This window comes from Manacus candei, unplaced genomic scaffold, assembly GCF_025592945.1.
Source record: "Manacus candei isolate 608988 ecotype Guabito, Panama unplaced genomic scaffold, ASM2559294v1 h1tg000643l, whole genome shotgun sequence".
NCBI lineage: Eukaryota > Metazoa > Chordata > Aves > Passeriformes > Pipridae > Manacus > Manacus candei.
Window position 1 is genome coordinate 19 of NW_026138691.1, and position 19,758 is coordinate 19,776.

The following is a 19,758-nucleotide window of genomic DNA, read 5'->3' on the forward strand; positions in this document are numbered from 1 at the left end:
AAAGTGTTCACAGCTCTGGGCTTCCAAATATTAAAACGACTGTAACTCAAATAAAATAAGCAAATCTTCTTTTTAATTAAATATATTTTATTAATCTAGAGTACACCTTTATTGCTGATAAAAAGTAAAAATATAAACAAGAGGTGATTACACCAACAGAGAAACCAAACTCAGGTAACTACAGCTCAAACTCCACCGACTTTTCTCAAGTTCACGTACCTGCAAATGGCGCTCAAGGGCTGAAAGAAACTTAACGTTATCCAGAGCTTCCATGTGATATTTTCTGAGGTCACTCAAGACTATCAGTAAATCTCCAACACACTCAGATTCAGCTTCTTGTAATATTTCCAAGACTTTTTTCACCTCTGGAAGCTTTGTCTGCTCAGCAAGATCACTTAAAGCTGCGGTTTTTTTACGCCAGAGGTCAATCTCTGCAAGTGCACCATCACCCTACAAGCAGTGTGGAAACAAATAAAAAGATCCAAATTACTATTAGGCAAGAGTGAAAACTTATAACCAGGACTATATTTGTTCTTTGTTTTTGATATGTTTTATGCTGAGACAAATCTGATATGACTCAACCATGCAAAAACCCAGACAGAAGAAGATCCTTGAAATCAAGACTTTTACACACACTGAAGGGAACTGCTCATGGGGAATATATCCCTGAGCTGGAGCTGGAGAGTCCAAAAGCTTATGCACAGGTAACTTTACAGACATTAATTCCCACAGTATTTTTAATTGTATTAGTCATATATGTGTTTGCTGAATCAGAATCTTAAAATTGGAACTTTTTTGTTTGAGATTACTTTTTTCAATCAAAAATATAGCTGTCTATTTAAAAAAAAAAATCACTGCAGCTTTTAGTATTTCATGGCTCTTTAGAAGAGTAGATAACAGAAGTCCCTTAGTTATCCTATGTGGGTAGGATCTGCACTGAGTTACTTTATATTCTATTTATATTCTACTTCCCAGAGCCACACAGTTCCTCACTACTTTTTTTCTACTTATCATCAATTAGTAAATGGTTTTCCAACAAGCAAACATGAAGAGGAATTAAAAATTAACACAAACCATTCAAAGAGAGTCTTATGGAGGAAGGAAGCAAAGTCTCCAGCAGTAAAATCATCCTGGGATTATAGGCAACGTTACCTGTGGAACCTTTTTCAGTTGTTCCTTCAGAACTGTGGATATTAATTTCTGCCAGGTCATTGCACAACTTTCCAGAGACTGAACCACTGATGGAACTGAGGCAAGAACAGGCACTTCTCCATCCAGATTTACAGTTGGCATCTCCAGTTCAATATCTCCTATTGAAAGAAAATGCACACAGAAGGAACTGTCTTGTTCCAACAGCATTGGTAACGTGGCACCACTGGAATGGCCTTTGCCTTCCCTCTTGTTGGCTACCTGAGGACAGGTAACCTGCTCTGCCTGCTTGAGGACAGGGCAAAACAGATTCATTTTTTTAGCAGTTAACACAATGCAAACAAATGTATATTCCTGGAAAATGGAATGGCAGCAGTCCCTGTGAGAGAAGGGATGCTAAACCTCTTTAATGCCATGAGATCTAATCCCCACAGTGCTGCAGAGGCAGAACACTCACCTTTTCTTCGTTGTATAGTTTCATTCCTCACTGAAGTATCAGAGTTTTCCACAGGCTGTTCTTTCTTTTCTGCAAGGTCAGACTCAGGTAAATTCATTTCTTCAGAATCTGTGTTTTCACTATCTGAATGAAAGGTAGTTTCCTTAGTCTGCTGCTGACCATGGGAGAGAGCTGGTGAAAACACCTAGAATTCCAAAGGTGCCACAGAAAAAAAGAAGTCATTTTACTAGAAATTCACTTAAGCATTGGACATTGTTCTAAAATTTAATTTCAGTGTGTCTCCTTCCATTTCAGCCCTTTGGCATCATTCTCTCTGCCTCATATTCTGCAGGGGAATAGCTCCAGAAGGTCTTTATGGAAATCCCTGAAGATACAGACACAGCCACAAAGGTGTCTGGTGTCACACTCTTAAATGATTCTCACATAGGGGAAGGCAATGAAATAATGCCCATCTCCACATCTTTACAAACAATTTAGGAAACAAAATAGCAGACAAGGATTAACAAAAACTTCTTTTTGGCATATGAAGGTCACTTATATAATAGTATTTCTTATGCATAGTCCATATGCTCAGCAGAATACTAAGGGGACAAATCACTCCTAGAAACACTCAAGACTCCATATATAAGAGCTGTAACACATTTACCTGGGAGATGGCATCCTTTAGCATCAAGGCAGTGTCATCAGTCAGTATACCAGACTTTATCACTTGAGGAAGAATCTCATTAGCTTCAGTCAGGTCCTTAGGTTCAGCAACTTTTTCTAGTACACAAATAATTAGCATAAATCTAATTATTTTATACAGAAAGCATAAAGCCCTTTCCATAATAAGTTAAAACTCCAGTAAAACACTACTAGGTTTGATACAAGTCACCTTCAAAACAAATGCTGGGTTTAATAGTGCAGATGCTTCTTCAGAAAGGGTAGAAAAATACTTCAATGTCATCACCTGGGTTTAAGCCTTGACAATCCGGCCAGAGAGTTAGAAAATGGTTTTCTGTTCAAAAAAACAGTGGCCTTGATTTGAACCCTTATTTTACAGATAGACCAGGAAAACCTTGCACAGAACTGCCATAAAATGACCAAGCATTCCTGATTTCTGTTCTATTCTGACTGTACTCCTACCCAGTATATTAGGCTGGATATGCACTATCCTGAATCTCAGCCACATTTTCTCAATGAGAATTGTTGTTTCACGCAAAACCCAAAAACACTGAGCCTGCAACTCTTCAGGGCACACACCTTTAGTGTCTTTCAGAAAATACACAGTAAAATCTGACACAAATCCTTCAGGAATTTCATCAAGAGCCACGTAGAAACACACTTTGTCAACTTTCTGTTCCTGTAGCTGAAACAAAAAATAAAAAGGACGTATGACTATTCCTGTTTGCTACCACGCCCCTTAACAGCAAGAAAATATTTGCCTGAGATAGAACTATTAGTTTAACTCAATTATCTTCATAGTGCTGTCCAAATAAACTAATAAAATATATGAAATGCTAAAAAAATCACTCAGGTAGCAACAAAAAGCATCAGCTTTGGAAACACTTGATTTCCAGTGTCAGAGGCTATGGCAGACACAACAGGCCACTGGTTATGAATGGAAATTCCTGCTCTTGTAAAATGTTCTGCTCTGAGTCCTTGCTCTGCACTGAACCTCTTTGATTTGCCTACCAGTTTTACTGCAATATTTCCATCAGAAAGCCAGCACCCAGAAAAGGACAGAGCGAAACACAAGGCATGTACCTGTTGGGTGTGTTCTGTACTGTCATCACCTGACACACTTTTGTTGTCTGCAGATTGCAGAGGGGATGTCTTGCTTCCCTGAGTCACCCCTAAGAAGGAACAACACCAGAGAACTCAATTAAAGAACATTATCCTTGTGTATAAGATGGATCTGTCCAATTTTCCTCTCAAACTAAATGATTGAGCATTTTCTTCCATCGTCAGCATCACCTTTCAGCAACCAGTCATCCAACCTTGATGTTAATTGTCCATTTCTCCATAGGACAGCTTTACTTGTGGAGAACTGAATCCAAATAAGCAAGGAACTGTACTGTGTTCTGCAGGAAATTGGTCTTTATTTAGAATATCCTTACCAGCATTTTCCAACACAATTGATTTTTTATGGCAAAGTGAGTGGATTAACACATTCCAAGATGAAACTACTTTGTAAATGGAAATGCAAATAATTAAGGGGTTTGTCATGCACCCTTTATAACACACTTTCTATCCATTTTCCTTTATTATTTTTTCCTTCTGTGTGTGTGTGTGAAAGGCTTCTCTACAATACTGAGGTTAAAGTATTGGACTGATGTTCAGTCTTTACAGGATCACCACTTTTATCCTCAAAACACTACATCAGAAACAAGAGAAGAGCTTGCAACTCTTAAGACAAGGTAAATTGTTTCGTTCCTCCTAAGGGGAACATATTATTTGTAATTTAATATAATCAATCTCTAAGAAGTTGAAATTATAAAGCCAGTAGAAGATGTCACAGACAAAGAAGATCTATGTTTGTGGATTGATTTTGTTCATCCCAGACAGTTTCTTTCTTTCCTTCTACCTGGAAAAGATGAAAGAGCCAAACTTAGGAGAGCTTTCTTTTCAAAGGAGCATCCTGAGGCAGAAGCTCTTGGGAAAACACTAATCAGCCACACTGCCCAGGACGCTCTCCACAAAATCAGATCTGCTTTCCTGGGACAAGAACCTGCTGATGTTACAGATTCTGCTGGATCTGCTTAAGAGAACCACATCAGCAGATCACATTCAGCCCCTGTGGCCTGCCAGGACCACGCTTTGGCCACCAGAACACCGACTGCCCTCCAGTGCCACAGAGGAGGCTGTTCCAGGCACCTGCTCAGGACAGGGGTTACCCGGGCCATCCTCCTGCAGCTCACCTGCAACCTCCTTCGTGTCTCCTGTATCTGCACAAACACAACATGGGAGGAAAGCACGATATAACCCCTCTGCAGCAGGGATGGTGCAAATCCCAAGAGGGCAAACCCAGAGGGGGCAAAAGCTGGAAGTGGATGGGATTGAAGGGGTCCAGGAGCACACAGCCCAAGGGGTGGAGAGGCAGGGAAAGGGGTAAGGACAGGGGTTACGGGGCTACGACAAATGTGGCCCTGACGGAGGGAGAAAGAAGGAGCTGGGGCCCGAGGCCAGGCGGTGCCCAGGGAGGGCTCGGCGGGGCCCTCACCCTCCGCCTCCTCACCGTCCGGGCCGCGCCGCTCGGCCCGCAGCAGCAGCAGCAGCGCCGGGCCCGCCCCGCTCGCGTCCTCGCCGAAGAAGCGCAGCACGGCCCGCGCCTCCTCGCCGCGGCTCAGCAGCTCCTCGAAAGGCGCCGGGTCGCTCAGACCCAACAGGGCGAGCGCTCGGTCCCGCAGCCACCGCAGCCGCACGTCGCCCAGGCTCATGGCGGCGACCGCTCCGACGCCTCACGGTGCCCTCGGCAACGGGGCGGGGAGGAGCGACGGCCGCTGCCCGCCCAGGGCCCGCCTCGGGGGGCTGCGCGCCCGCCTCGGGAGGTGCCTCGAGGGGCCGCGGGACCGCCTGCCCTGGTCCCGTGCCGACCCTCACGGCCGCTCCTGCCCTCGGCACCGGCCGCTCGTTCCCCTCAGCACCGCCTGGGACAGGGAAAAGGCTACGGACAAACACGGGCCCCGCTCGGCACAGCGCAAACGAGGCTTTATTGGGAACTCGTACGAAACAAGTGCAAAATTTAACTTGTGCTGCTCGCGTGGCACAAGGTGGTAAAAGATGACCGCAGTATCCCCATTTTCACACTGATACAAAAATAGTATAAAACGACCTCTTTCCACGTTATTCGGTATAAGTTAAGGTTTTACAACATCAGGTAGTGCTGCCTGTGTGTCCTCACAGCCAAACAGAATCAAGGATTGAGACCAATTCATTATTCCCTGTGCAAAAGTTATTCCTTGCTACAGGGAAAAGGAGTAATGCTTCTAATCCTGCCTTCCGCCATAACATTAAATATGAATATCAGTGTGGCTTCCAAAAGCTTAAAGTAGTAATTCTGGGCAGAACTCAGAATGAACAATTAACATTTCCAGTGCAATTTTAAATATGGCCAAAAAAGAGCACGTTGCATCGCTGTGTATAAATTTACACTTCATTATAATACTGGAATACATACTGAAAACATACCTTGCTTCTGTTTCACTGTTGAATTTGCATTGTTGAATTGTTCCCAAAGTGCACAAGATGCAGCTTGGTTAAGTACGTGATTAGTAACAAATGCTTAATACGATGAACATTCTTTCAGATAACTTAAAAGTAACCATTCAAGAAAATAAACAGCCTCAAAAAAAAAAAAAGCAGCCTACTGAGGTTTTAGGACAAGCATAACAACTTTTTTTTTTTTAAAGAATAAAATTAATTTACATTAGTTTATCAAGAAAAATGTACATTTTATATCCATATACTTTACAAGATGCTCCAGATCTGCGATGTCTATCTATGGGAGGTATATTTTACAGTATTATTTGGCTGCATTATAAGGCAATCAGTGAAAACCACTTTCTTCCACAAGAAACCATTCATTGGCAAGATCCAATCACACGGTTATTTGCAGACAATTCCAAACATTTCTGCTGACAGCAGCCAAACTATCATACATCATCTTTATTAAAATGTAAAGAAATGTGCTTAAAAGAGAAAGGCGTAAACTTGTATCCTGCACCGGAGTAGAATTTGTTCTGAAATTCCACCCTGAAACGAGACAAAAAAACAGAATCTGTGCATGAATCCAAAGGAATCAGCTGTCAAGGGACAGAGCTGTGCAACATGAGAGACTGAACAAAACCAACCCTAATCCTCTCACTTGTTTTCTGTGCAGCTATTTCATCTTCCCACTGCAGTTCCAGGCTAATTCCATGTTTCTCAGGAGACCCAAAGCCACTGGATTGTGCTGTAATGGCTCATTTCTTACTTCTGGCTTCCTAGTTTGTTTTTGAGTTGGTTGCAGTTAATTGCTTTGCAAACGTACAATATCATGAGGACAATGCTGTCATGCAACAGCTCTGCCTCATGTTTATACATTATATTTCTTAAACTGCAAATTTCATCAGGTTTCAAACTAAACGTGCTCTGAATCCACTCCAACGTGCAGAGCTTGTGATATTAAGACTAAGAAATGATTAAAATACTTAAGAGTTGGCAGCCCCACTCACTAATATAAATGTTCTGTTGAACCAAATAAATTAAATAAACTGAAACCATACAGTGTGATAACCAGGCTGAAATGAAAAATACTTATCCATGTTACTAATATTCTACTTTATGAAAAGCTGCATTACTATAAATTAAATGTACTCATAGTTTGCACCAAAATCAACTCTGAATGTGGTTGAGGTTAATATGCACCATAAGCCAATGTATTTGAATTTACTGAAAATATTCCAGAGGAACAATCACATCCAACTAACAAGCCATTTATTTAATACGATTAAATAAATCTATTTAATATGATTAAATCTATTTAATATGATAATCTATTTAATATGATTAAATAAATCTATTACAGTAGCATGAGTTGCATTTTACACTTTTTTAAGGTACCTAATATTTTGACATAAAAATTCCTCTTAAACAAGCCAGTATATGCTAAAGGAAAAAATGAACTTACCAGTGAAGTCGTATGGCATGGAGAAAAGCAGAAAGCCCCTCCATGATCAACAGGATAAAAACTGTCAGCACAGCAAAGAAGGCCAGGACAGGGACCAGCAGCAAGACACCATACGAGGTGTCCACACGGAGCCCCACCCTCATCACCATCTGCCACAGAACTTCAGATAACTCTGGTAAAAACCAAAATGTTTTCATAATTAATGTTGATACTGAGTACAGTCACCCAGTGAGCCACTCTGACCTATTCCAGTTTAACCAACAGTACAGGAGCCGCTGAACACGGGAACTCCAAGAACTCCCCCACCCCAGTTGCCCCCAAACCCTTCAAATGTTCAAAGGTTTCAAAAATCAATGTCAAAACCACATCTAGTGAGAGCAAAATTTTACATAAAGTCACAATTTTAGTCTGGGGGCTTCCATAGATCATGATTAGTTTAAATAGGGAATTTTTTTTTTTTTATTAAGAAAAAGATAATTTTATGTTAGTATCACTTGAACAGGCCAGCCTCCCTCTAACCAGCATTAAAAATAAAGACAAATGTGGGGAAAAAAACCCAAAATATCAAAAAAATCCCCACTTACGTGCATGAGCAAGACTTAATGCCCAGAGTCTCAGGTATGAGGCTGTGTTAGAAATACATCCCAGACAGTATTCAATGGTATGAATCACCTGATTCATAAAAACATCTGCAAAATTCAGCTAAAAGATAAAAACACATTTGTATCAATTTAAACAACACAGCATAGCATGAGAGAACAAAAAGCAATTTTTCTTTTCCTTTCAACTCACAAGAAATCAGTGGAATCTTTAAAAATCTGCCCAAACTAAACAGCAGCAGTAGGTGGGGACTAGGAATGCTGCCCATGCCTCCCAACCCCCACCAGCAATAATCCTCATCACAAGATGTAATTTGCAGACATAAGAAGACTTTTGTCCAGATGAAAACCCAAGATTAACTAACAGGAAGCTGAGCAGTCATCACCTTCCCTTAAGTTTAAGAATCCATAAAACCATAGATGAACCAGGATTTTTACCCCACTATTCAATTTCAGAAAACCCATATCTTAAAAGCAGAGCCTTATTTGCCAATAAAGCCCTTTTTGTGTTCTCTGCTACAGATGGACTGTGGTTTACTGCAGCAGTCTGAAAAGACCAAGAAATAATGCTAAAATAGCAATAAATAAATATAAGTAAATTGGATTCAGGATTCAATGTCTCTGTAAAGGCTCAGCTAATTTTCTTCCAAACTTCCAGGCACGCAGAGTACAAATTATCTTATTGATTTCCTACTTCTAATTTGCTTTTAAGGACATACAAACTAGACATTAAATAAAAGCATCACCTCCTCTGCATCCCCTTCTCTGGGCCCACTGTCTGCATGGCTGCTGCCTTCCTCCACATCAGGACATGACAGGAGAGAAAGTTCCTCTTCACTTTCTTTTCTGATTGGTCTGTAGCCACTCTACAAAATGGAAATGGATTGTGTCTTCAAGCAGGTTGCCATGACATTTTCAAAATTTATTTAAAGGCAAAAAGATTTAGAAAAACAAAGCACTATAATGTGTTTCAGTCAAAAATTTTCCAAGTTGAGCAGAAACTGCATTGATAGGACAAGGAGTAATGGTTTCAAACTCAAAAAAGGGGAAATTAAAGTTTAGGTATACAGAAGAAATTCTTCCCTGTGAGGGTGGTGAGGCCCTGGCACAGGTTGCCCAGAGAAGCTGTGGCTGCCCCATCCCTGAAAGTGTTCAAGGCCAGGTTGGACGGGGCTTGGAGCAACCTGGGCTAGTGGAAGGTGTCCCTGCCCATGGCAAGGTCTTTAAGGTCCCTTCCAACCCAAACCATTCTCTGAAATATCCAGTGAGGACATGACTCTGTGCAATAATACAACACCACCTGAACTATTCTGCACTGAGCAAACATGCAGGAGTCTTCCAGCACTTACCCTGCACATTCTGATGCCTCGGCCTCCGCTGTGCAACCAATATAAATACAGTGGTTTCCCAAGAAGCATAACAGGAACACAAAGAAAAGCAACACTAAGTAAAAACCTCTGCAGAGGAGCCTGTTTGAGGAGGGAAAAAATTAGATTAGATCACAAAATCCTAAGTAGGAAAAGCCATCTTGTTTTCCTTTAAAGTGTTATCTGCACAGGGGACATAGGATGTCAGAAGTGTGTAAGAACACCACTCACCTGGCCAGGGTAGAGGCCCTTTGTTTCACCACCACCACCAGGAAACAGGAACATGTTAATAAATTGAATCAGAATACTGGGAGCAGACGTGGAGTCCTCTGCAGAGTAAGCCAACCATTTAAAGAAGATCATAAATACAAGGTAGCCAAAGATGCACATCATGAATAACAGCTCAGGAATAAAAACCAAGTAAATATTATATGTCTTCTTGAAATGCCTAAAAGATAAAAAAGGAGGGGGGATTAAAAGTAAGTGTTAAAAACAAATATCAACACGGCCCAAATATAATTTCAATAAAGCAAAGCAGCACCCCACACTTTTGAACAGCAGGACTGACATTACAATCCAGAACTGATTTCTTCTTCTTCAGCAAAATTGTAATCAGATATTTCAGTGGATATTAGGCTCACAAGAGGCATGTATCTTTATTTACCAACAAATGAAATAAAGTCTTGTATTAATTGATATCTTCAGATTTTTTTGCCATAACACTGATCCATCATCTCATTTACATGAAGGAAGACCTCTCTTTTATGGTCTTTTAAGAACAGTTTTCACAATTACTATTATTCTGTTTTCAAAAACAAATTCCACTTTCTCTTACCAGATTAAGTGTTATAATTGAAGATTTGACAAAAAATGTTAATGTTAAAGTACTTTGAAGTACTTACAAGTGGTTAAACAGCCCCAATACAACTCCAAAAGTCATGTGAGTCACTCCAAAAATCACCGACATTTTCATTTTGAAAGAATTTAAAAAAGTGAGGCGGTTGCTTGCCAAGTTCCATATCTGAACAAGAAACACAAAACCAGCATTAAAGAACAGCCCAGCAGAAGGAATAAACCAGTATTCTTTCTTTACTGGAGACCAGAATTTTACCTCAAATGGGGATCACAACAGAAATTTGAGTGTTGTGAAAATAGTTAAACTTTTGACTTGTTCAAAGAAAAGATTTTCTTGAATGGAGAATGCAAACAGAAATGTATTTTTTCATAGTAAGATTTATCTTCCTAATACACATACAAAAATCTAATGTCCAAATGACTGATCATCACAAGTGAATAATTAAAAAGAATAAAACTAACCGGATCGATTCCAAAGGGATAAGCTCCATTGTACACACCAGAAACATTTGGATCCAGTGCTAAAAATTTATTAGATTTCAGATCCTCAAGGCTGCAGAGAAAGAAAAACACTCAGATCTGACACTGTTTAATCATAGTGACAATATACACTTTCAGTTCTGCAGGACACTGCTCCTGCTTTCCTTTACCTGACCCACTGTCCCACTTTCAAAGAATCAAAGGATTTCTAAGCACAAAAGTCCTGGCCAATACGAACAATAGCAAAAAACCCAACAAGAAACTCTCAGTCTGGGCTCAGTTTGCACTGCCTGCCTTTGAAAGGAAAGTTTATGGATTTTATTCCTCATTCCCCCAGAACTGAAAGTTTCATTTTAAAAATTCACAATTTGTTTTTAGTGTGTTTTTTAAAACTGACTGACAAACACTCCAGAAATAACTGCTACCTTTTGCAAGGGAAATTTCCACTCTAACTTCACATAGTTTCTAGTTAACACAGCACACACAACCTGCTCTCATCTTAACCAAAGTCAGAGGTCTTGACTCGACTACGTTAAACCACTTCCTGTTTCTGAGGCAACACAAGATGCAAGTTGTGAACTCCTAAATACCTCAGGCCCTTAAAAACTCAAATCAATGAGGTCACCCCACTGAGAAAAAGGAGGTTTGACAATGCACATAGCCTTTTTTTTTTACTATCAAGAAAAGCTGTGCAGAGACTAATGAGTGCCAGGTAATTAATTTACTTCATTAACTGTGACTTTCTTTACAGTAAATGCTGCTCAACTATTCGTTCCAGAAGCATAACCTAGGACAAATTCCTTCAGAACTAGCCCTGTGTTTTCTATTCCTCTCAAAATCTGATGTCTATAGAGAGAGACCCCCCTGGAAAATGTATTAAGACAAACCATAAGAAGAGAGTTAAAAGAGGGTTAAACTGCTGCAGGAAGTACATCTCTGGTTTAATGGTGTAGCAAACATGCTACTCACCGCCAAACCTTCTGCTCAAACATTGCTGAAACATTCCATCCAGACCCAAATATATTTATTGACTTGGAAAAACAGTCATTGTAAATCAATCCAGTGTATATAGAAAACAGACCCATCAACAAAATCACGTATCGGCCTTCAAATAACATTTTCATTATCTGTAAGGGTTGGAAAAAAAAATAGGGAAAATCATCTGCTCTGAGCAATGGTTATCTAGACATTTGTAGGGGAAACATATTTTTTGACACATAAGGATTTGTAAAAACTAAACATTTTTTCTGAACAGTCACTAAGGAATACGAGCTCTCACAACACACATTGAGACTTTTCTCATTGGCATCATTACACAAATAGTCTTTTACAGCCATTTCCTTCCTGAGACTAGTTTACAAGAAGTTATACATTTGCAGCCATTCTTAATTAAATATCATTCTAATAAGGGATGCAGGTGTTCCTGCATCCCAACCCCATATGATTAAAAAATGAGCTAAAATAAAGTTTAGCAAATTTCAAACTGCAGCTCTTTTTAGAAACAATAAAAGATGGAATCTGAAAAATCATTTTCTCCTCACGTTGCCACCGTGACCACATTCTGTAAATACTCACACCACTGAGTAGCCCTGGCAGAAACAAAGACAAGCCCAAAAGTATCAACTAATTTTTGTCAGTCTTTCATTACAACTTGACTGTTTCTGCTCTTTCAAAGAAAGTGACTAGTTTAAGATATCACATTAATCTCAAGGGACTTTAAATACAGAAAATCCTTAAACAAAGGAAAAAAAACAGTCTAATACATGTGCAATAAATAATACTTTTCAGAAACATAGTGACTATTCAAGTGAATATAGTGACTATTTGAGTGATCTGGTTGGATGAGAAGGAAATAACCTGTAATTCCTTTTACCTCATCTTGTGATCTTTTTAACCTGGGGTGGTTTTCATACAGTATTGTCAGGAGTGCAAACAGGAACATGAGCAGCCCGTGCCCAAAGTCTCCAAACATAACAGCAAAGAAGAAGGGGAAGGTGATGATGGTGTAGAGAGCTGAAAGGAAACAGCACATTTCAGGCACAGCACAGCTGATGATGTTCTGTCTGAACTGTGCCTAACCAATTCCATCACTTTAATCTCTCAAAGTTTTTAGCTTTAAGTTTGAAAGACATTTCACCCCCAACTAAGAGACCTTTTCCCCACACTATAAATTTAGATCAGTTTAAAGCTTGTTTATTGTGTTTCCTTTAGCAATGACAATTCTGAGGGCAATAGTATGAGCCCAGGAAATAAAACACGTTTTTACCATTTTGCCTTTACTGGTGTCCAGTTCAGCAAGGTATTAAGGCAAGCAGCAATGACAGCACAACCCTCAGCTCAGCTTTCAGAAGGACCAACCTGGATTAACTTCCCCATAGCTTCCAACTCCATAAGCATCAACGATGTTCTGGAACCCTGAGGTGAATTTATTGGTACGTATCAAAGTTGGAGGAGGTTGTGTTGTCCTGATGGTTTCCATGCATGAGGGAATTGTAGCTCCACTCTTCCTCTAATTATAGACAGAAGATAAATTTATACAAGATCTCAGTTAATCTGATCAAACTGAAAACCTTTGCTCTATCAGCAGTTTCACTGATCCTGAATTACCACTAAATTGAGCCTAAAGTTTAATGTTTGTGCCTTCTCTAGAAACACTGATTATGTACAGTGTCTAATCCTTTCTTCATATGAAGTATCAGATGAGACTCATCAGTCAATACTAAAAACCAAAGATTTGTTATTAGAAATTCTCTCATATGAAACAAAAACCAACAAAAGGGAACTACATCTTCTATGAGACTCCAAATAGCACAGTGAGCCCAGCTGGACTCAGGTCCAACACAGAAGTTATTCAACAAAAAATCCCCACCACACACAACACTAAATAAAGGCTCTGCTTACAAAAAAATTGTTTTATATAAGTTGATAGAGACACAGATCTGCCTGTGCCTATTTTCAGCCTATTTTTATAATTATTTCCTTATCTGTAGAGTTAGTTCAAGACCAAAGTTTGCACATCAGAGAGCACTCAGCTGACTTACTGAGCCTTCCTCCAACGCCTGGCGCAAACTCTGGAGATCGGCCACTGGACACCAAACCTCAGCAATTAAACACTTCTTTGTGACATCAAAACTGCACAGGTTGAGCACATGGTAAATGGCTTTCATCTTCTTCACCTGGATAACCCAGGTATAGATGGATTCCGATGCTTTACACAACACCTGGTGTAAGTATTCCTCGGTTTTATTCAGCACCTTTGACCAAGAAAAAAACACAAAGAGTTCACCAAAAATGTGACAGTGGTTGTGTTGACCACACACTGTGTTGACCAGTGTGTTGACCACAACAAGAGCACCTTGAAGAGTCCAAGGCTGGGCCATGTTTTTAGGAGGGTAAACAAACCTCTGCTGAAAACAGAAGGCAATGCCAAGTGCCCTGAGGTTTAACAGACACATGCAACATGAGACCAGGGCCATGACATCCTGTCACACTGAGCTCCAAAGCTGTATGTATTTTAGAAATGTGTATTAATGCTCAGATTTATCAAATGATTTCCTATGGTGCTACAACTGCAGCAAAAGCAAATCTGTTCTTTACTCACAGTAGTAAGATCCTGAATACGAACGTTTAGTCCTTCGACAACTGCCCGGCGCTCCTCGGTGTTGTTTGGGTAGGGATACACATGGCAGTGATAGCTACAAAACACAGAGGTTTGTGTTAAGTAACAAACTAAACCAAAACAAACCACCCACCCCCATGCCACAGTCAAATCTGCAACACACCATTTAATAACCACGGAACGGATTCAACTGAGAGAGTTGGTATTTTGCCTGTACTTAGTAAAGTGTGCAGGTAAAATGACTCACATGTATTTGTACATTGCCTAATTATAGAGCTGGATGCAATGAGGGAACAAATTTAACTTCAAAAGCCTTGTCTAAATATCAACACTTACGAGAAAGAGGTGCAGGGGAAAAAAATAGAAAATAACCCAGGTAGAAAGAAATTCTACATTAGTTTTACTTCTTACCAGTCACAAATCTTCTTTACTTTCTGGCCAAGTTGTTCACCCCAATAGGACACTAAGAATGCAACCCACCTTGTGGTTTCACCCTAATAAAACCAGAAAAAGGTAAGTTAATGAAGTTTGTTTTAACCAGCAACTCCATTGTGACATAATTAGAGAAAAATAACAAAGCTGAATAATTAGGAAAATCTGTGTTAGTAGCACTGATCTTCCATCATTTTCAGTGAAGATGAAACAATAAAATTCAAGAGAGTCAGTATCTGTCTGGTTTTTAGGGGGCATTTTTTGTATGTCGGAGAAAAACAAAAAGTTTTCAGGGAAAGTAAAAGAGAGATTTTATTTTACCATCTCAGAATTCTGAGTAACAAAGGAGTCTAAAAAAAGGTAACAAACTAGAATCAAAGCAAAAAAAAAAAAGTGACAGATTAGGTTGCCAGAATTGATTTATAAAAGATTAATTTTATAAGTTCAGAGAAAAAACCTCCTGTACTTGACTCTTTTTTAACTACTGAATGAAGAAGGAAAATGGCTATTAAAATGCAATGCACTGTACAGACCTAGTTAATAAATATCCAAGCAGCCATTTATGCCACGTATTTTGATCAAGGTGGCCAATCTTAAAGTCACATAAATTCCACAGTGAAGTTCTGCACTCCTGAAGCTCAGCCATGGTAAATTCGTTGCTGCTCCTACAGTCACGTCGGCACCGAGACCTCGAATTTTCAAGTCTTACAAGTTTTAATTCTTTAAAATGGTTTTTCCTCCAAGGGCACTGGGAAATCATTGCCATTCACTGCAGGCAGATCTGAGCAGCAATTCTTTCAAATCATATGAAAAGTACAAACAAAATAAACTGATGATTACAATGTTTACTCACTGTATCTGGATCTTCCAGAGCCTCATCCAGCTCTGCATACGTAAGGAAGGGATAACCTTTACACACTCTCCACAGTGTTTTTTCAAATGCTTCAATTTTTGCTCTGTGAACTAACCCAGATATGAATCTATGGAAAAAGAAAAAATTGAAATATAAGATAAAATTCACAAGAAAAGAAATGAGAAACTCAGAGTACATCATCACTCAGGATCACAGTTATGATAATTTAACATCTGCCACAGCTGGAGAAGGAACACCACCCTGAACAGGAAGGAACTGTAGAGAAAATACCAGCTGGTATATAAAATTTCTACTTGGAAAGTAAACAGACTGCAGGCCTGAGCACACAACTAGAATTATATCTAACTGGTTATTTCTGTGACAGTGAGGTTTGTAAATTTTTTCCTGCCAAGATACCCACTCATAAGGAAGCCACAGACAGCAGTATCCACTCAGCGTTTCAAAGGCAACACAATTAATGTTCCATTTACAACTGACACTGCCAGGTGATTGAAACACTGTCTGTTTATCAGGGAAAAAGAGTTCAAACAGGACCAGGAAGTAATGATTGGGAGATTTTCCTTCACACGCATTCTTGGTTTGATGGAAGCTTTGTGACAGGATTTTTTGGCGCCGTCCTACTTTTCCCTTCAAATAACCCAGTTTTTTTACAAAGGTACATTGGGGTCAGACTCCTGCCTTGTCTAAAATCACTACAGTCACACTACAGTCCATCTTTTACAGAACAACCCATTTTTTACAGCAGCTCCTCAAGCACTTTTGAAGCAGCACATACTGTCTCACACACATGGCCTGCCCCATACCTACCCCAGCCTGGCAGTCAGTCTGTGCATGCAGTTGTAATCCACTAATGGCTCATTTTCCACAGATGGAAATTCTTCATAATTTGCATGTAAATGAGATTCATACTGGCAAATAAAAAAGAAGGATCATTCATAGCATTCAGGAAAAAAAAGTACTTCCATTCCATTATTATCATAAAGAAGAAAAGCTAATTAAGTAAATTATTTAATTACAAATATAAAACCCCTCTCCTGTTCAATTCAGGCAACAGAGAGACCTTGTGACCTCAAGTGTCCTGCTCTTAGCAACTGAAGTCAGTGCTGTGAAATTACACTGTAAATTTCTTAGTACAATTTATGCATCAAAATAACACAATTACACCTTCATTTTCAACTGGTACCAGCAGTAACATTCAACAAAGAGAGAAATCACCAAGCTCCTCTTAAGCTCAGGGCTGCATTTTGCCCTGTACACGAGCCCAGCATGGCACAAACCATCACGAAAAATGTCCAGGGCTGCAAAGCCCAACACCAAGTCATGCACTGAACTACAACCACTAACAAGGTGAGCCAAAAATGCCCCACAACACACGGCCCCTGGCAAACCCCCCAGCAGTACCTCAGATGTTCTCCTGACAATGCTCTGTGTGACCTTCAACATGTACTTGTATTCTGTCAGCTCAAGCAGGTTTTTCCGCAGTTTTTCTTTGTTTTTAGTTACTTCCCTCAATTCTGTCTCCAGCTTCTGCAGCTGTTCCTAAGGCACAGAGGGGGAAAAAAGACATAGAATCAGTTACACAATTTTGGAAAACAGAGTAGAATTCATTTTCAGCACATGTTATTTGCCACAATGATGGGAGTTTCCCAATTTCTTAATTAACAGGCTCCACAGGTCTTATCCCTTGTCTGCCAAAGAGTGCTTTGTATTGAGCACACTTGATCCTCCACTGGCATCTCTTAAGTCTGTTCTGCCCTTAATTTGTGTCTAAGTAATGCAGAATTAGAACTGCAGATAGCACAGAGTGGAAGACACCCATTTATTCCTTTAATAGAATTACAGCAAAACAGAATGTTATTCAAAATTATATCTGTGTTTTACAAGCTTCTTTTCTAACAAAACACAAGACAAAGAATTCAGAGAAACCAGCACCATGTTCTGCTGGGCAACCAGCACTGGAACCTGCAGAGCCTTGGGCATATAAAACTCCCACACACCTGGAAATTTCGGATGCACAAAGAGTCACAGTGAGTCCCAAAGCAATAAATGAGGCCGAGGGATTACATCTAAAGACAACATTTTGCCTGGAACAGTGTAATATGCCACTCCATGCAATCCAATGGATGGCTGCACACCCCAGGAGTTGGCTTTGACCCTTCACAGGGATTTTGTGTTAATATCAAAACCTCACTGGCAGGCTTTGAAGTGACACTGGCAGGAAGGAAAACAATCAGACAAAAAGGAAAGCGAATGCTTCTGTCTCCCCCACCACACCCCTACAACTGAAGTCCTAATAAAAGGGCAAGTAATTAAGTCTGCAATTAAGTTCCAATACCCTACACTTCGGCATCTGTTTAGTGGAAAAGTTACCTGGATTTCTAAAATGTGCTTCAGCAAGGGAGCAGGAGGAGCAACATCTCCTTCAGGGAGTGAAATACCTGCTTTTTTAATTTCTTGTACTAAATATCCTGGAGTGAGAAATAAAACAGAATCAGAAAGGAAACTGCATTGCCTTAGACTTCCTACAATGCTGCAGAGTTGACCTTCAGCTGATCTTGCTGGCACTGATCACTCTGCAGCACCAGGCCCTGGTTGTTTTGTTCAGTCATTTTAGCAACAACACACACTAATCTTCAAAAAAGAGGGACTGACAGAGCATAAGGGATAAAACACACCGAACATTCCCGCCTTGGAAGTTTGCACAAGTGAGTGAACTTCAGAGGCCTGTGATGAAAATCTCCCAACCACAAGTACTTTGTAAGAAGCTTTAATATTTCCTAGAACCTCTTAGTTGCTGCACATCAGTTTCTATCACATGATCACTTCACTTTCTGCCAGAAATGGCCATTCTGCTCCTTGCCCCATGTTTGGATAAAAAGTGTTCAAAGAAGGAGGCTTAAGGAACTTTGACACACGTGCAACTCCCACTGGACAGGGAGATTGCCAAAACAGCTGCTGGCATGGTGTGGCATGACCAGCACGTGCCTCTGGTGAGAGATTCCAACAAAAGGAATCCCTCAATGGTAACTTTTCCTCAGGATACACTGAGGAAATCTGCATCTTGGCTGTAACGCTCTGCAAACTCCCTGTTCATTAACTACCATGAGAACACAACTACTGATAACATAATTACTAATAAGGGTGCTTGGAAGATCAACAGTATTGAGTTACACAACATGAAAAAAACGGGGAATATCTTACAGTCAAGGAAATATCCAGAGTAAAGCTTCCATTTTCCTAGCAGAGTTTTAAGCAATCAATACTGAAATGGTCTCAATTATTTATCAGTAAAACATTAGCAAATCTTCTTCGCCTCTGAGCTCAAAAGAACACTGACCTATATTTAGTGTAAGTGAATTTCACAGCTCACAAAACCACAGAAGTCATCTCCAGCTCCAAAAGTCTACATAAAGACTCAAGAGATGATTGTATGGATGTCTATTTTTTCATACATATGAAAACTCTATATGAGTCTACAGCAGTCAGACCACATAAGCTGGTAGCTGAAACCTTCACTGTAGTTCTACTCTAATAATGTTAATTTTAATAAAGTCAGGGCTGAGAAAGGTTAGATATGAAAATAAAGCTCACCAAGTATTCTTTCCATCTCTTCACATTTCTTCACTTCATTCACATATTTTCTCTGAAATACACTTACATTTGGGTTAAGCTGAAGGAGAAGGACAAAATTCTTATCAGATATTCAAAACAGCAACATCCCTAAAAAACCACAGCTGTTCCTGTGACTTCCTAGAGACAGTTTGCACGTGTTCTGTGTGCTCTCTTTCTAAAGTGCTTTTCAGCTAAGAAGGTACAAAAACCTAAAAAGATTAAAAAGTCTTCAAATAGCAGAATTGGTTTTATTAAAGCAGAATCATCCATGCCATTTGCTGGCTGTACTCAAATAAAAAAATCAATGAGATCTCCCAGAGAAACCATTCCAAATCTTATTTCTACAGTTTTAAAATACTGCTTAATGACTTCAAATTAACAAACCTTCCTACAAGCAAATTTGTTGTGATGGATTTCCACAGAATCTATGTTAAATGTTAAGTTTTAAAAGGATCTTTTTATGCATATACCCCTACCATAAGTGCAATGTCTCTGCCTACTTATTCAACTTTTAAACAGAACCAATAATGTGTTATTTCTACAATAAATGGTGTGTCAAGTGACTGGAATGGCATCAAATGTTAAACATACACTCACATTGTCGTTCTTACCGATCTGCCTCCTCCTCTGTACCATATTTACTAATCAGCTGTTAATTTGAGTT

The 19,758-nt window shown here is 39.7% G+C and overlaps 2 protein-coding genes across 2 annotated transcripts; both read right to left on the reverse strand.

The window, feature by feature from the left end:
* Nucleotides 1–219: 219 nt before the first annotated feature.
* Nucleotides 220–5,156, reverse strand: LOC127466202 (dynein axonemal heavy chain 10-like; the record flags this gene model as incomplete). The annotated part of the gene is made up of 7 exons (XM_051776799.1): nucleotides 4,809–5,156; nucleotides 3,353–3,441; nucleotides 2,849–2,954; nucleotides 2,253–2,368; nucleotides 1,607–1,790; nucleotides 1,153–1,310; nucleotides 220–450 (listed from the first exon to the last, which is right to left on the reverse strand). Coding segments are annotated over exons 1-7 (1,101 nt in total), but the record flags the coding sequence as incomplete, so codon positions are not given.
* Nucleotides 5,157–5,270: 114 nt separating this feature from the next.
* Nucleotides 5,271–19,226, reverse strand: LOC127466201 (V-type proton ATPase 116 kDa subunit a 2-like). The gene is made up of 19 exons (XM_051776798.1): nucleotides 19,074–19,226; nucleotides 17,853–17,950; nucleotides 16,884–17,021; nucleotides 16,290–16,390; nucleotides 15,462–15,588; nucleotides 14,588–14,670; nucleotides 14,159–14,252; nucleotides 13,599–13,811; nucleotides 12,916–13,066; nucleotides 12,431–12,570; nucleotides 11,527–11,684; nucleotides 10,540–10,630; nucleotides 10,125–10,243; nucleotides 9,454–9,670; nucleotides 9,205–9,324; nucleotides 8,602–8,721; nucleotides 7,841–7,958; nucleotides 7,257–7,428; nucleotides 5,271–6,340 (listed from the first exon to the last, which is right to left on the reverse strand). Exons 1-19 carry the CDS (start codon nucleotides 19,087–19,089, stop codon nucleotides 6,241–6,243), a joined length of 2,376 nt encoding a protein of 791 aa, XP_051632758.1. The 5' UTR covers nucleotides 19,090–19,226; the 3' UTR covers nucleotides 5,271–6,240.
* Between the last annotated feature and the right edge of the window lie 532 nt (nucleotides 19,227–19,758).

Bases quoted from the DNA above. Each gene is read 5' to 3' on its own strand.
- LOC127466201 (XM_051776798.1), bottom strand. The intron at 14,253-14,587 runs GTAAGAAGTAAA...TGTGTTTTGTAG, and splicing joins GTAAAGAAGATTTGTGACTG to CTATCACTGCCATGTGTATC. The intron at 10,631-11,526 runs GTGAGTAGCATG...CTTTCTCTGCAG, and splicing joins TTTGAGCAGAAGGTTTGGCG to CCTTGAGGATCTGAAATCTA.